This window comes from Topomyia yanbarensis, chromosome 2 (genome assembly GCF_030247195.1).
Source record: "Topomyia yanbarensis strain Yona2022 chromosome 2, ASM3024719v1, whole genome shotgun sequence".
Lineage (NCBI taxonomy): Eukaryota > Metazoa > Arthropoda > Insecta > Diptera > Culicidae > Topomyia > Topomyia yanbarensis.
In genome coordinates, this window is record NC_080671.1 from 146,859,215 (window position 1) to 146,877,690 (window position 18,476).

Consider the following 18,476-nt stretch of genomic DNA (forward strand, 5'->3'; position numbering starts at 1 on the left):
ATACAATGTTAATGATGGGTTAAGTTTCCTTAGTTTCAATACACGGTGCTCCTTTCAACTGAATTCCTGTTGCGCTATTAATAGTGTTATTGATATTCGATTTTCTTTTTTCGGTGAAGACAACACATTCGCATCTAAAAGTTCATATAAAGCTTCGGGGTGGTTAATTAGACAGACTTGCAGAGACACGTATGGTTCTTGAGGCGGTTTAGTACTATAGTACAACAGACAATTTGCTAATTTGTAGATAGTTTTTCCTGTTTTTCATCGAGCCAGACAAGTGAATGGTAGCGATTGGTATTAAAGAGAAAAGTATTAATCCAGAGATTGTGATAGCGTCATTAATAACAACATGATAAGAATAAAAAGAGATTGTTTTCTAGTTTTTGTTTGAAGATGAGTTATTATTGGATTCTTGTTTGTTTGTATCCTAATCGCATCTTTTTGTTTCAGTGTTACTGTTCTTCTTTTGCTAGTTACGTTATTGTTTTATTTGCAATTTCATTTGCAATTGTTTTCTTGTTAATACGTTAATATATAAAATAGATTTGCTTTCATCTTACTGAAAAAATTACTGTTTTTGCTCCTATCGGTCCACTTAGCGCACTATACAATGTATAAGTTAACTCTAAAAGTTAAAACACATCTAATATTTAATAATTTCTGAGATTACGTGTTATTCTTGTCCTACTTTTTTTTTTTTTCTTAGCACGGACATGTTGTGTGAGAATCGGGGACTCTGCATTCCACTAAAGGGATTTGTTAAATAATAGTTTTAAAAATCTCTCGCTTACTTCGATCAGGTTTTTTTGTTATCGTTTTCATCTAATAAAACAAACAGTGTTAGCACACATCTTTAACTTGCTCATTAACGTCAACGATTTTGCGCTACTTTGTTGCACATATGTGTATTAAGGGAAGTGGATATATTATATATTATTAATCGAATACTTATCGAAAAGATTCCTGCTCGGTTTCGTCAGGAAGACATATGAACAAAAGCTTTGCTCTCATTTGAGTCCCTCTTCCAACATTTCTTTTGCGAAGTTCTTTCTGTTTGTTGCTTCGTAAATATTTCGAGACTACCATGGCACCAAGTTAATACGAAAAGAATCAATCATTATGCATCGGCTCATTCGCAAGGCATACTTTGATTATATCTTTTGTTGATATACGTTTGTATTTTTAATGTTGCTGGAAGTTGTGTATATGTGTGTAAATGTAGGTGGCGGTATGTAGCGTTTAAGTTCAACCATCCAGCCGGTTCTACTTATTGTGATTAGAGGAAAAGGTAGTTATTGATCAATATGGTAATGTGTTGCAACTACTGTCGTAACTAGTGTCGGTGTGTTAGTCATTCGGACATTCGATTGGATGATTTAATTGTTGCTGTTGAAGGAGGGTGTAAAGATTGGAAGAATGATCAACATTGATTAATAAAAGAGAAGGATTGGTTGGATTTCCTCGTTCGATGTTTGTTTTAATGCTTTGATTTTAGAACGTTATTGACAAATTGGTTTTAATAGACTTCTAAACGCTTCTATCGAGTTATATCAGATGTAAGATCTTCTAAATTATTAGATGTGAGTGCATTTTTATATCTATTTCAGAATTAACAATGATTAAAAACAAAAAAAGTTATTAAAAATAGAGTTATACAATAGAAGTATATATATAAATTATGTGTTTTATGCGTGTTTGTTGGATTGCTGATTATTGCCCCATTGCCCGGTTTTAGTAAGGATGATCTCTAGGCGCGAATTGCCTTCTTTGAGTTTTCATTGCACCTACACTGTGATCGGCGTACTCCGCGAGCAGCGGATTTCCGGCAGCAAGCGCAGCATAGCTGGTGTAGTCGCCGTACGGTGATGTGGTGTATATCAGTCCGGTGGTATGGTCGATTGTCGGTGGTGCCGCACCGGTCATTAAACTGGCACCAGTGGTAGGCACGGAGATTCGTGGCGACAAAATCAGGGGAGCACCGAGCGGATTGGCGGCATTTCGTGCTGCGGCAGCAGCCAGATGATTCGTCGTCAAACCGGTGAAGGCTGCAGGGTTCATTAGACGTTGCTCAGCAGCCAGCTGCTTCCATCCGTCGTATGCTGTTTCAAAGCTCAATTCGGCAGGGACGGCCTTTGCACTCGAGTCCCGATATGTTCCGTTGATGATGGCCAATTCCATGAGCTGCCGTTTTTTCAGTTCGTCTTCGCCTTCAGCATGTGGGACCAACAGTTTCCTGACCTCTTCCAGAGCACGTTTGATTTTCATTGCAGCTCGGTTCTCGGTATCTTCAACGGTAATCAAAACGTGTAAATCATCAGACAGATGCTCCCAGTTGGGTTTACCCCGGTTTGCTTCCTCTTTTTTCTTATCGCGCATCGAGCCTTTCCCCCGAACCATTATTTTGCAACCCGTCTCTTGTTCCAGTTGTTTCGCGGTCATTCCTCGAGGGCCAAGAATTCGACCCACAAAGTTGAAATCGGGATGTTCTTTAACGGGTACATAGACCTTCTCGTTCAAGGTCATCGCTTCTCCCTCGGGTTCTGGCAGGGTTAGAGGTTCCTTGGTTACTCCATTGATCTGGAATAATGAAGCCCGTACCTTCGATATCTCTTCGTCCAGCAGACGCTCCACATGATTGAACACATTTGGGAAGGCGGCCAATTGCTTCCTATCTTTAAGTAACTGTGCCAGATAGTCCGCAATGCTTTGCGTCGTCTGAGAGTTATCCGAGCTGATGCTGTTGCAATACGTACTCATTTTGTATTATCTTTTCGGTCAGGTATAGCTCCAGAACACTTCGCCCAATGATTATTCTCTCTCTTGGTATGTATCGTTCGTTCAAATTATGCACTGCAGTGAAGAAACAGAGAGAAGATAGTAAATTAAGGCTCTATTCTGCCGCTTGTTGTTCAGGTTACAACCTTTTTCTACACTCGTTAAATGTATAATCTAGTGCTGCCGTTCCATCCCTTCAGTAATTCCTCTGCGTTCGTCGCTAATATTCTGGAGCGGCAACAAAAAAAACCACTCTTCTCACACGTTCCTCGTACTAGTGTATGTAAGGAAATGCCTATGAATCAACTTATTTCGTTTCCCTATATTTTCGCCACAACCGCTCAATTTCTACTCTTTTCCTTAGTTAACCCGTTTTCTTCTTTACTTACTTCCAATAAAATCGACCAAAATCGGAAACAAAAATTTTAATAAGAAATTCGCCACTACACTCGCGATTGGAAGCACCTCACCAACACACTTGGTCGCACCCGTGCTCGAGTATTCGGCTCACAAAACACTCGTGACGACTCTTTGCGTTTGCTTTTCGATCACTTCTTCGCTCGTGGCCCAAGCCCCACGCGCACAATCCCCGCGTCGTCGACGGTCGCGTTCTGTGGGAGTGCAGCTTTACTTGCTGCGCAGAGCTCAATCTGTTTCAGAAATTCCTTCAAACGAGCACTAATTGAGTTTCTACGATCGTGCACAAATCACCAACTACGTGCTATTCACGAAAATTTCTCCCTTTGGAACTTGCACTTATCTCTACTGCTGATTTTTGCACCGATCGAGGAGTCCGCGTACCACGAATGAGAGTTACATTCACCGTCCGAAAGTGAGAAGAAAAATAAAAAGCCTGGCTGTGTTACTTAAGTACAAGAGGAAAAATCTACCACTCTACAACTGGTGCTGTTTTCTTCTCTTCTTGGGCTTCGCTCAGTCTCCGGTGACTGTATGTGCTTATTTTACTTTAAATATTACTTCAAGAGCCCGACAGAATCTCGACTGATCCGACGTACGGTTAGGTTGACAATAAACGAACGGAACTGGCCCCGAGAGCACAGAGAGTTAAAACACAGTCGCCCAGCGGACACAGAACAGTAGGTAGCCAGACAGAGACAGACATCAGCCTAAGCCAAGTTCGGACGACCATTAGCGCACGCATACAACGAACGATCGAGCAACAAGTCAGCGTCGGTGTAACTGTACTTGACTTAATCTACTTTGACTGCTCATACTCTATTGAACTTCTCGCTCTGGCGCACTGTCCACCATGCTATTCACGCGCACTTGTGCTTACTCATACCGGCCGGTGGGGTGACTTTGAGTGACTACAGCGTGGGCGCGAGACGAAGCTGACACAAAAATGCGACCCAATAAGTAATGAACAAGAGCATTTGCCCCACCAACGATCGTACAACAATAGAACATGTGGTTATTGGTGTTTCTATAATGTTTGACGTTGTTTAAGGACAGTAAATATACAGTTAAAGTTCATGTAACAATTCAGTGGTTACAGCACTGTAGAGCACGAAAAATTAGGCATATTTTGGAAATGTTTCATGACTCAATGAAGGGACGAATCGAGATCCTTTAAAATGGAATTTGTAATACTAGTAGTGTTTTCAAGTAATTGCATCACAAGATGGCGGTAGTGCAGCATTTTCCTGCGGCGAGTTTTTTTTTGGAAAGAGTCCACGGCCGGAAATTTATCTCCCGTAATTTTTGACATGTTTTTTCGATTCCTTAGAACGATTGCAAGCGATATTCCATTCAATATTTTGATTTTTGGCGAAATGGCACACTTAAAGGCTAACAATGTGTTAAATATCGACACAAAATTGCTTATTGAAAAAATGCACAATGAAAAAATAAAATCCTACGTACGTCACTGGAAAAAGTAGTTTTGAACATTCTGTCAAAATTTCAGAACGATCAAAAATCATTTGTTTGAGTTACATTTCCGCCCAGCTCAAAAAAGTGGTTTCGAGAAAAGCGCGATTAAAGTTTTCAGTACGCTTAGAGTGTACAGAAGCGTTGCGGCCGAATTGAAAATTTTGACATTTATTTATCATTATCGCCTTCCATCTTTTGACATATCATTTCAAAGACCCGTAGAGTATGTTTTAGGTAAATTAAATTTTTTTCGATTTTTAAAAAAATTAATTTTTTAATTGAACATACATATAGTAAACTTATGTCAAACTTCACTGTTTCTGAGAAAAATAATAATATGGGTAATAGCTATTTTTTCAATGTTAAGACATTTCCTTCTATTAAATTTCAAATTCAGAATGTATTTTTCGTTGCGTGGAAGACGTCAAAGTTTTGCAAGAAATATAGCTCAACATCAAATAAAACGTCGAACGAAGTGGATCAGCGTAGAACGTTTATTGTGCACACTTTTCTGCAATGGAGTGCAAAGTTGATGCAAAAATGGAAATTAAATGCATATTTTTGATTTCGATGCAAATTTGTTATACTATTCTAAAGTGATCTACCCCTAGTTCAAAGTAGTTTCGCAAATGTGCCTCTCTCATTATAACGATTGCTCCGGAATTAGCAAATTATTACCATCTAAATAACTCATCAACTGGCCCTTCACAGCAAGTTCTAAAACTTTCTCTAATGTGAGAAGCATGTAAATGGGGAGTTACCTCAAACTTTCGGCACGTGCCCTGTTTCTAGTGATTCATTTACCACATCCAGCAGCTTGTGTTCGATGATTATTTTTGCGTTTACATTATCGATACCAACCGATTTTTTCAAAGAAAAACAAATATCCTTAAACTATTCGAAAGTGATTGGATTAAATCCATCCATCCTTTGAATATATGAAATTTGGTAATTTTCAAAGCTCGTGAATAAACATTTCGCGAGTGTGTGTCCCCATTCCAAAGACGTTCATGGCGCAAAATATTTGATGAGTACCAACTGTTCGAGTTAAATAATTTAACATACTTTTTAGAAACTAAATTATATAAACGCTCTTTTAACACGTTAGTAAGAACAGCTGCCTTGTTATCTAAATGTTGGTTCAATTCCGTCAAATTCAGGTTTCCCGAAACAAGTTGAGACACGACTTGTTACGAATGTATTTTCCAGTACCTACCTACCAGTAACTTTATCCTCCTCGTGGTTGGGTTCATTGTCCAGCAATATTGAAATAGTATCATGTTATGAAATTATACAATCGGTCTCCACACATGAATGAACCCCATAAAAAATGATATACACGTAATCTATCAATGTTCTACTGCGTCTAGTAACAATTCAGTGGTTACTGCACTGTAGAGCACGAAAAATTAGGCATATTTTGGAAATGTTTCATGACTCAATGAAGGGACGAATCGAGATCCTTTAAAATGGAATTTGTAATACTAGTAGTGTTTTCAAGTAATTGCATCACAAGATGGCGGTAGTGCAGCATTTTCCTGCGGCGAGTTTTTTTTTGGAAAGAGTCCACGGCCGGAAATTTATCTCCCGTAATTTTTGACATGTTTTTTCGATTCCTTAGAACGATTGCAAGCGATATTCCATTCAATATTTTGATTTTTGGCGAAATGGCACACTTAAAGGCTAACAATGTGTTAAATATCGACACAAAATTGCTTATTGAAAAAATGCACAATGAAAAAATAAAATCCTACGTACGTCACTGGAAAAAGTAGTTTTGAACATTCTGTCAAAATTTCAGAACGATCAAAAATCATTTGTTTGAGTTACATTTCCGCCCAGCTCAAAAAAGTGGTTTCGAGAAAAGCGCGATTAAAGTTTTCAGTACGCTTAGAGTGTACAGAAGCGTTGCGGCCGAATTGAAAATTTTGACATTTATTTATCATTATCGCCTTCCATCTTTTGACATATCATTTCAAAGACCCGTAGAGTATGTTTTAGGTAAATTAAATTTTTTTCGATTTTTAAAAAAATTCTGTGGTGTAACCCCTTAATTTTTTAATTGAACATACATATAGTAAACTAATGTCAAACTTCACTGTTTCTGAGAAAAATAATAATATGGGAAATAGCTATTTTTTCAATGTTAAGACATTTCCTTCTATTAAATTTCAAATTCAGAATGTATTTTTCGTTGCGTGGAAGACGTCAAAGTTTTGCAAGAAATATAGCTCAACATCAAATAAAACGTCGAACGAAGTGGATCAGCGTAGAACGTTTATTGTGCACACTTTTCTGCAATGGAGTGCAAAGTTGATGCAAAAATGGAAATTAAATGCATATTTTTGATTTCGATGCAAATTTGTTATACTATTCTAAAGTGATCTACCCCTAGTTCAAAGTAGTTTCGCAAATGTGCCTCTCTCATTATAACGATTGCTCCGGAATTAGCAAATTATTACCATCTAAATAACTCATCAACTGGCCCTTCACAGCAAGTTCTAAAACTTTCTCTAATGTGAGAAGCATGTAAATGGGGAGTTACCTCAAACTTTCGGCACGTGCCCTGTTTCTAGTGATTCATTTACCACATCCAGCAGCTTGTGTTCGATGATTATTTTTGCGTTTACATTATCGATACCAACCGATTTTTTCAAAGAAAAACAAATATCCTTAAACTATTCGAAAGTGATTGGATTAAATCCATCCATCCTTTGAATATATGAAATTTGGTAATTTTCAAAGCTCGTGAATAAACATTTCGCGAGTGTGTGTCCCCATTCCAAAGACGTTCATGGCGCAAAATATTTGATGAGTACCAACTGTTCGAGTTATATAATTTAACATACTTTTTAGAAACTAAATTATATAAACGCTCTTTTAACACGTTAGTAAGAACAGCTGCCTTGTTATCTAAATGTTGGTTCAATTCCGTCAAATTCAGGTTTCCCGAAACAAGTTGAGACACGACTTGTTACGAATGTATTTTCCAGTACCTACCTACCAGTAACTTTATCCTCCTCGTGGTTGGGTTCATTGTCCAGCAATATTGAAATAGTATCATGTTATGAAATTATACAATCGGTCTCCACACATGAATGAACCCCATAAAAAATGATATACACGTAATCTATCAATGTTCTACTGCGTCTAGAAATTCTTGTAAACTCACTAATTGTTTGCTTGAAATTAAAAAAAATCTCAGCGAACCAATGAACAATTGAAATCGTTCGAAATTCTCCCACCAGTTTTTTAATATTTCTAAAAACCGTGGATCGCTTGAATTAGGGGAATGGTATACTGCTACAAAGTTGCCTATCTGCATGTCTCTATCAAGTGATATACCCAAGTATCAATTATTATCAACCGCTTCATTTCCAATTATACTGGAATTTTACACCCACAGACCCAAAATAAGAAGTTTCAATGATTTGTATGGAAGCTGTCAAGTTGTTTCCCCTCTGGCAGTAATAGTATCAAATGTTTGCAATATATGCTTTTTCTTTGCGGATTCCAAAACGATGGTAACCCCACGATTGGGCCATCTCCCCTACTTAATGCATATGCCAGATGAAGTAACAATCATTATCAAATGCTAATCAAAATCCAGATAATAATACCAAGCAAATAATTCCCTTCCACCGTCAATGCCATTTCAACCACGCTCTACGTAACGGTAAACATTCATGTTCGTCTCTTATTCTTACCACCACAGTCATACGCCCCATGAAAACGTCGACCCACACTTACTACTACTAGCGATACCGTTGTTGGCCAGCAACTTCTGGTTTGCATGCTAGTGTGCACCGTTTTGTGAATCAACACTATTCCTACGCATGCACCAATACCTACCTGCGACGCTATGCAGGGTTGCTGGCGACTCTCTAATGACTCTGCGTAGGCAGAGTGAGAGAGTGCACATATCGAATCCGGCGGCTAAGCCTCTCGCACCATTTAAAATTTTTACCGCATTCTCTCTTTATTTCAAGGGAGATTCGGTTCGCTCCATGTTGGTTCATGGGCGTTTTTGTTATGCTGGTGTCCGATGACAAAGCGCAGATTGTGCTACTGCTCTCAAGCTCACAGCAGCGAGAGTATAATCTATGCTGCGAGATGCTAATGCGTTTACTATTCTAGCGTAGAAGTCTACACATGTCGATAGGCATCTCGGGTGGGACTATGTGTGATGGTATGTATCGACTGTTTTCTTTGCGGGGTGCGCTCGCTCAGCCAGTGAAGCATAATATTTGACTGTTCATTTCGTTCCAGCATTCTTCGGTAATTTTTTCTCGTTTCCGCAGCGTCTCTCACCCCCTTCAAAACACGATTGTGTGGAAAACAGTAAAAGCGAGTCTGCGACTTTATCCCATCTTGATGTATTTATGGTAGGTATGGACGCGGTGCTGCACAACCAACGGGCAGGTCATCGGCAGATCCGCTGGTTCGAACAAACTTCTTTGCTGGGGTTTTGTATCTACTTATACAACATACCTACCTTCTTATTGCTTGCCTCGTTTCCACTGCTTCTGGTTTATGCTGCTGGTAAAAAAGGCAAAAGAACATTGCCGCACATATGTGCATTGACTGCGTCTGTTGTTGTTACATCCACCACACCCAGGGAGGAAATTGTTGGTAGGAAACGTGCGTCAGACAGATCCAACGATGTTCGGTTTAAATTTTACTGGCGATGATTACTTTTCAGCCTTGCCGAAAATTGCAAGATAACGGCGAGATCGACTATCCACAGACAGGCTTTATTTTTATCTGACCAACTGCTTCAACAAAACATCTGGTGTTAAGGTTATTTGGTCATAGAAAACTTTGCAAGATATTATTTCAACTATTCTTCTAATAATCTTAAAATAAGTACAAAGCAAAGCATTGGTAAATTGGTCATGCGACTTCTTAGAATTTCGTAATATTTGGTAGGGTTCGTTCTTTTATTTCGCCGATAGGCTGTCGATTTCCACGTTAGGCTGGTACAAAAACTGGTGAATATCCTTAAGTAGGATTTGTTAAAAAATTAATCACTTCTCAACGCTGAAACGATTTTTATTGAAAATCTTGTTTGATGTTGTTCAAGAAAACTTTCAAAAATATTTGATTTTGTATGCAAAATTACGTATTAAATGGTTCTATATTTTCAATAAAATTTTTTTATTGATATCGTATGTAGAATATAAGTCATATATGCTAATAATCGGCTACGCAGCTCGTTCAAATTGAAAAGCGAGCTTAGAACCCTCTGGTATTATTTTAGATTTAACCTTAGGGCCATTCGTCTTTGAGCATAAGCACTCCGATATTGACCGGAACCAATTGAGATTGCAAATTGTTCTTTGGAATAACATGCTTGGAAATAACATGATGAGTCACATTGGGCAATCTATATTGATCCCTCCATGCTGATCAATGCCGACGCCGGCCACGTCCGAATGCAGATCTTCTGGAAATGGAAGGAATGTTAGTCCGCTACATGTCGCTGCTATAGACCGAGGATTCCTCTGCATCTCCACATGTATTACGGATAGGGGAGGGTTGTTAGTAAGTGTGCCAATAGCGTTATCATGTAACAATTGCTCTGGGCAGCCGGCTGCCGAGAATTAAGGAAATTTATCAGTTGTCGTATTAATACAAGTGGTCGAATAAGCAACTTGAACTCCGGATAGCCAACTATGAGGGGCATTGCTTATATTTTAATAAATTTCACGTTCACTTTTCTATCACGCGACAAATTTGTCAAAGTTTCAATCGTGTCGGTGCTGATTTTACACAGCGATCATTTGAATAAAAAGCGGAATCTTATACAAAAGATATTTGTGTGCGTCTTATTTTTTTTCTAGTGTCAGGTATTATGCTAGTAGATAATTGTAATTACACATGTTTGATGGTTTCGTAATAACCTTATCTTATTAATATTAAACTGCAAAAATAATTTGAAGCCAGGAACGGAAACTGGGCTATTTTCGTAGTATTAGTATGACAGAATGCCGATTTCAATCAAATAATTGAATGATGATTCTAAGCAATTACTTCCGCGTGCGATTTATTTGTTGTTATGATCACTACTGATTATGCCAAGTAAGTACCAAAGAAGTATAAAAAAAATTAAAGGGTTGTGTACAAGACACGACCACGATGACATTAAAAATGCGACCATTTTTGTGAGCCAGCCATATTATTCGTGGATACATCCTGTAATGCCATCGACTTATTTAGGACTACACACAAAAGGTAACAAATCGTATCCTCTACGGAATCTACCACACTATTGTTGTGATTATTTCCCAACAAATCGCGCAAATAATCTGTTTGTTACGTACAGCACAGCGCAAATAATTGACGTTGGACACTTCAGCTGCCAAACACTTAGAAACGATCGAAGCATTTTTCCGTCAATGTCACTTTTTTGATTAAAATTTTTGTAGGTATTTTCTTGCTTCCGTCCAATTGGTCAGTTTATTTGTTTTATCGCACATTTTTCGGATATCATTATAGAAAATAACTAACCCATTAAGAGGAAGTTATTTTCCAAAGCACAAAATGGAAATTTCAATTGTAATTCTTCTTAGAACGATTTTGTGGTCCTAATAAGGACCGTTTGTTGTGAATATTATATCGCCGTTTTCTTGCAAAAACAATGCGACTTCTGTACACGTCCAGTGATGGAGGCAGTTTTGAGAGCGCCTTTGTTTGCTGCTGCTAACGGGGAATATTCCTTCCAGGACCTAACGAAGCGGGTCGCTGGCGACAAGCGAACTGATTTCAACGATGATCAAATGCAAACTGAAAACATTTTCCTATAGATAATTCGTTTTACCTATCTCAGATGTGGTTCATCGTAAAAAAGGCGGCGCTAACAAGTAATCCACCAATCAAAGCACGGCCAATTAATGCTTTTACAAAATCATTTCTATCAAAACTTACGGTAATCGTATCTTCTACGGAATCTGCTACACAATTGTTGTCATTATTTCCCAACAATCTGTTTGTTCCATACAGAACAGCGAAAATAATTGACGTTGGAAAACATATCGGTAACTTCAGCTGCCAAACACTTAGAAACGATCGAAGCATTTTTCCGTCAATGTCACTTTTCTGATTGAAATGTTAGTAGGTATTTTCTTGCTTCCGTCCAATTGGTCAGTTTATTTGTTTTATCACACATTTTTCGGATATTATTGTAGAAAATAACTAACCCATTAAGAGGGAAGTTATTTTCCAAAGCACAAAATGGAAATTTTAATTGTAATTCTTCTGAGAACGATTTGGTGGTCCTAATAAGGACCGTTTGTTGTGAATATTATATTGCCGTTTCCTTGCCGATAATAATGCGACTTCTATACACGTCCAGTGATGGAGGCAATTTTGAGAGCGCCTTTGTTTGCTGCTGCTATCGGGAAGTATTCCTTCCAGGACCTAACGAAGCGGGTCGCCGGCGACAAGCGAACTGATTTCAACGATGATCAAATGCAAACTGAAAACATTTTCCTGTAGACAATTCGTTTTACCTATCTCAGATGTGGTTCATCGTCAAAAAGGCGGCGCTAACAAGTAAACCACTAATCAAAACACGGCTAATTAATGCTTTTACAAAATCATTTCTATCAAAACTTACGGTAATCGTATCTTCTACGGAATCTGCTACACAATTGTTATAATTATTTCCCAAATCACGCAAGAATCTGTTTGTTCCGTACAGTACAGCGGCAATTATTGGCCGTACTCGTCGACCATCAAGTATCGAATGATAAGGCAAAAAGGAAATTCAGCACATATATTTATAATTTTTCCTTGTTTGATTGACCTCTTAAATGCTCTGTATTGACAGCTCTGCTCGGCATAGCCGTCTCGTCTATGCACATTTCCCCCTAAGACATTTTTAATGTCAAAAACATGAGATAGTTGACAGAACTACAGTTCAGAGTGATAAAGACAAACCAGTAAAAGGAAAGGCAACAAAAAAAATTGAATAGAAAAAACAAGAGTGAAAACGAGCTTGGGCCACAACTAAAAAACTTGGCCGTTTTCGCGACAGGTATATCCAAAAAATTCTTCAGCCTGATATGACTGAGGAATATCGATAACTGGCCTTCGATCCCTCTCGCGAATGGTCAATTGTCAACCCTCATACATGACTGAAGTCATCGCTCCTCTCAGACAAGCCTATGCGTCCTCCCCACGCACACATAATGCTACGAACAGCTACGTACGACGAAGGTGAAGTTCGAATCTTAGGAGTTCACTCAACCACCAACGGCAAAGACCAAAGGTAATTCAAACTGGTCTCAACTTGTGGAATGGGGTGTGATATTTTAGAAAAATATTCTGAACACTTAGAGAAATTTGGATATTCACAGTGGCGTAACCAAACGTAACGTGACTCAATTGAAGCAATGATACACAAGGTGATCGGAATGAACTGAAAATAAGTATCGAGACTAGTCAAATAGGTTCAAGAAACGTCACATACTTGAATGCAGAATTGTGGCGTTCCGCTTCTTAATAGGTCGACGGAGTATGTCTTGTTCGGCAAACTGTGCTCGTTCGCCTGCGACAAGAACGATCGAGGATGGACCGGATATTCAAGCAACGATCCGTTATTAATCATCAAAGGGACAACAAGGTCGCTGGTTGAGTGGTAAGCGTCACAGCACAGTGGTCACGTCTTCCTTCGGAAGGGAAGTAAAGCCATTGGTCCCCGGTCCATCAGTTGATGAATCGATATCTGTAGTCCTGGTGGTTGAGTCACCTCTCTGACATCAGTAATGAAGAAGTAGCATCCAACTTCTATACTTATTAACCAATATCCTCGTCCCGTGATACTTGTGGAGTGCGCAGTAGTACATACGGCCTCTAGCAATAGCAAGTATCGGACTAACATTCCTTCTCTTTCCTTCCGCGATCTACGTTCTGGCCTGGACGGCGTCGGTATTGATCAATAAACACTTTAAGATTACCAGGAGTTGCACATTGAAAGATATTTCCCTACTCCCAAGCATAATTATCTACTGATTCCCTGTGCAACTTCAGCTAGTCCATATCGATAACGGAGTAGTAGCCAGGGGTGGTCGCACAAGCTCAAACTCAAGCTCAATAAGAGGACTGATAATCTACACGTGTATTACAACAACGCGTACGATTCCGTGCTACAAAACAAATAACGGTAGATTGCCAGAACAGAAGTATTTATTGTGAAGTATTTCACCAACTGAACTGTGATTATGTGCTCTAAGTTCATAATGGAAATTAATTTATCGTTCAGAGAACCCGAAATGTTGTCTTTCGCCATTTTTTGTACAATATTCGAAAGAGACCAAACACGTTGTATTATCAGAAAAGCTGAACCTGGGAAATTTTTCTGTTCTCTGGTCTGGTCAATTTTCCTAGCTCCTATCTAGCTCGTTGCGTGCTAAACACCATTAACGGTTTATTCGGATTAACAAATAATCCAAAAACACAATCGCTCAACAAAGGCTATATGCATTCAAATAAAAAGTGTCAATTAAACTATTTTTTCAGGAGAAGATGAAATGACCTTTCCAACGGTATGCTATGTAATGTTCTTTTACTAAAAATACTATGCAACAGTATGAAAACAACGATTATTGTTCGATTTTTTCATGAAAACTATGAAAATTGCTCAACATTTTTGTTAAACAAAAGCATTTATTTTAATGAAAACTTAGAGAGAACATTTAATTTCGCATACAACGAACTATTTATCATAAAAAACGGTTGGAAATGGCAGAGCTATTTTTTACCAAATTAGAATCTTGCTCGCATGAATGCGGCCGTCCACATAAAATTTCCAAAGTTCAATTTCTTTGCTCGATTACGTATACATTCATAAGTATGTGTGTGAATTTTGAAGTTGAAATTAGAAAAAATAACGGAAGATATAATTCTAGAATTCTAAAGTGCGCGACAACGTCTTGCTAACCCCTTAAGAGTTCATGCGAGCAAGTCTCTAATTTGGAAGAAAAGTTTATAACTCTGCCATTTTTAAACCAATTTTGATCATATATAGGTCATTAGATGCGGAATTAAATTTTCTCTCTACATTTTTAAGGAAACAGAACACTTCTTAAGCAAAATTTTGAGCCATCATCATAAATTTCATGAAAAAAATCGTAAATTAATGGTTGTTTTCATATTGTTGTCTCAAAACCGTATAGTATTTTCAATAAACGAACATATAATAGCATATCGTTTAAAAGATAATTTCTTCTTCTTTCCTGAACACTAAAAAAGATGAAAATCGGTTCAAAAATGACCACGTAGAAATTTTTTTAGTGCCGAAAGTCTCGAAAGATAGTTTTTTTTATAGGAGAATGTGCTACGTCCATAAATAACGTAGCATTATATGGGGGAGGGGGAGTTTTGTATTTTGTGATGATGTGTGACGACAGGAGGGTAGGGCATCATGTCATGCTACGTAGCTTTTTTAAAGGGAATAGGGGTTGACCTAATGTCACGACAACCTTACCCGTTTCATCTAACTAACATCGTTTTTTTATTTTTTTTTATTTTTTACGGGGACAAGAGCAGGGGTAGGGTTACCGTCAAGCTACGTAATTAGTATTTAGAAGTTTGTGACGAAATGCTACGATGAGAGAGGGGGTGTTAAAACACTCAAAAATGCTACGTCATTTATGGACCTTGTCGGTTTGCTCACAACATTATTCAAATTGCTTAATATAGGGACATAAGCATACCTATATGGAAGGCTAGAGGCCTTAGCTAAAATCTGGTAAAAGAATTGAAGGGGGGGGGGGGTTAGCTACGGGTTTCAGCGTTAAAAAACGCTTTTCTTTGCGATTTTTTAGAAGTTTGCGTGAAGCGAATTAATCAAAAAAAAAAAAAAAAAAAATTGTTGTACGTTATAGTATATCATTTCAATAACATGCTGTAATTTTTCTATGCAAAAATATCAACAAACGACTCGGTGACGAAGCTTTCTATAGAACGCCTCTGAAAAAAAAGATTTGTAGTATTACCTGCCATTCCGAAACTACTTAACCGATTTCTTTCACAATTTGCATACACATTCTATGTAGAAATTACCTAACCCCTACGTTGAGTTTTTGAGATAAATTTTCGATTAAGGGAGTTTTATAATAATTTTAAATTAAAATTACTATTTTTACAATTCCGCGTTTTTATGAATAAACACCGCCTTAAATGAAAAATTCACTCAAAAACTCAACGTAGGGGTTAAGAATTTTTAACATAGAACGTATATCCAACCGTTTGGCAAAATCAGATGCTTTCTGGTATCCTGATCGATTGTTTTTCTAGTCCCACTGGAAGTGTCTGTTCCAAATTTGAAGTCCAAGTACTGGACCAACGTGCTTGAAGTTTGCGTGGGATTTTTTGATAGTTTACATAGAGAAAGCCAATGTAGTCGTGTATTCGCCTATGAGTATGCAGTGCTACATAAAGTTACGTCGGGATGCCAACAACCGACCAGTGCCGGCAACCGACCACTTTCCCCTATAAATCAAGATTTTGAAGATGAACAATATTTTTCATGCATTGTTTTGTGTTACATTTGATGAGATCTATAATCTATACTAGGTCATTTGAAAAGTACAAAATCACTGTAGCACCGTGTAATCATTAAACTGCACATCGGAAATCCAAGCTTATTTAGTTTCTTTAACACACATTGCTAAATTTGTTCTATCCGTTTGCTTCATTTGAAATAACACACATTTAGGTACAAGCGTCTTTTATCCGTGATATAAACAAGCATTCGATTTCCCAGGGAACAAGTTACACACTTGCTTATGAAACACGGTAACAGTGGAACAAAAGAAAACCATTATAATGCAATTCATTCCAAAATCTTTCCTAGGCTGACCTTTTTTTTGATTCGTTCGTTTTAGACCATCGCTCGTTCTCACATTTACCAGTTCCAATGAAGTCACAATTTCGAGAAATGTTTCCCCCAGATGAAAACGAAATCGAAAGTTAAAAATAGAAGGTGTAAGCACAAAAACGCATCAAAGCGATCCAAATGATGGAGGGAGCAGACGTTCAGGTGTTCAGGATATGTGAAGCGATTTAATTCGTGCGCTTTATCCCTACCGTCAACAGGTTCCTCAAGACGCAAGGTAATATTCCCGATTAACAGGATACTGCAAATGATTTATAATTAGAACAATTCATATTTTGATCTTTGGTCGGTTGTAGCACGAAATGCATTTTTATAATATGTTCAAACAAAATTTGATTTTTAACATATTCAATTGACATTCTTCGGTAACAATTGGGATGAAATCTCATCATTATAGAAAAAGGAAATGTTCGAAGAGGTATATAAAATCGAATACAAACGAACAAAACTTGAGAAATAATCACATTCTTCGTCCCTCAACTGCACGAGTTTCGCTTCACGCAGTCATCTACATCAGAGTAGGAGTTCTCACATATAGGTATAAGTTTGCAGCAAAATGTGGGTAGATGACTCTTGTTTTGATTCCAACTTCTTTTTATAGTCATTTTCCCCTCGATCCCGCATATTCCACCGTGCGGGCCAGCATCACCCGATACAGATATGTATAGTACCCTCCCAGCCGGATTCCGTCATCGTGGTTTACTTCACACTCGTGCCGCACCTCCATCTTCATGCGCTCGCCCATATGACTTACAGATAGCTGAATGCGATATTTGAAATCATTTCGTTATAAATTCAATATTTAGCTTAGATTCACATCTATGAGCTCACTGCCAGCAGCGCCCATGTCAAGCATAAACATATGGTTGGCCGGCAGGGCTGAAAGCGCGACCACGCGTGATAAAGGCGCGAGTCAATTCGAAATTCGGTGAAATCAGCATAAAAATATGCCAAAAGTGTCGAAAAATTCGCCAATTATGCAAGCCGCAGAGAGAAAACTGCAAAAGTAAACAAAAGCGCAAACGAGCAAGGCCACCGTGGCTTGTGACTTAATATACAGATCAAGTGTCTATGTATAAGACCCCGGTACACTTTCGAAACCCTACTGAGGAGACGCTCAAGTATGCGGTATGGCGTTTGTGCCGCATTTAAATGGTTTGGTACACGGTGGCCTGATGTTCGAAATGAGGACTTCATCCGTATTATATGCTGCGATTTCAGCTCATACGCATGTGGCGCTGCCGCCGGTTTGAGCGAGGCTGCGACGTATTCTTCAAGTGCGACTCAGTAAGAGTCATTTACTCACCACAAGCGATGATGATCACTTATGCCATCATCGGTTTTCTCCAGCAATCTCTCGTTGCATCGCCCCATGCGTCGTGGGTTGTTTATGCTGTGGGCCTATAGATATCCGTCTGCATCGCCATGCCGCACCCATCGTTTGAACAAGGGGTTCCTCTTCATTGCATTATGGTATAGTAGCACACTATTCCGTCCTTTTTAATGTAACAAATATTTACCAAATATTACTAATCATAGAAGTTGTAGACGACGGTAGTACCAAGCTAAATCTCATAACAGTTTTTGCAACCGGCCGAGACGGTTGTGCCTCCAGGTGGAAGGTTTTGTTCTCGAGAGAGTGACGGAGTGCGAGACGCTGTATGCGTTTTTGTGGGAGAGAGAGAGACCAGTTTGTTAAGTGTGAGTCGACAGTTGATACGTCGGAGGCGTGGTCAACGACATCCTCGGTGTTTTGACAGCAAACCGCGGGTAGACGAATTTGCCTACCGCGGTGGCAGAAATCGACAGTGATCGTGCCTGTACACACAGAAAAAATATATTGTATTGGTGTCGTCGGGCAATTCTAATCGACGAGAGGGGAAGCGTCACAGGTAGACTCATT

General features: G+C 38.6%; 1 protein-coding gene across 7 annotated transcripts in view; it reads right to left on the reverse strand.

The window, feature by feature from the left end:
- LOC131681663 (protein held out wings) overlaps window positions 1-3,811 on the reverse strand; it is a 77,610-nt gene extending 73,799 nt beyond the window's left edge. For 6 of the 7 annotated variants that reach the window (XM_058962610.1, XM_058962606.1, XM_058962604.1 and 3 more), the window contains exons 1-2: window positions 2,925-3,811; window positions 1,792-2,853 (exon numbers count right to left, since the gene is read on the reverse strand). In XM_058962610.1, the coding sequence (XP_058818593.1) occupies window positions 1,792-2,760 (969 nt within the window). In that variant the 5' untranslated portion in view covers window positions 2,761-2,853; window positions 2,925-3,811. Of the gene's footprint in view, window positions 1-383; window positions 2,854-2,924 lie in introns of those variants that run through there. The other variant, XM_058962603.1, reaches the window with a different exon arrangement.
- Window positions 3,812-18,476: the final 14,665 nt, after the last annotated feature.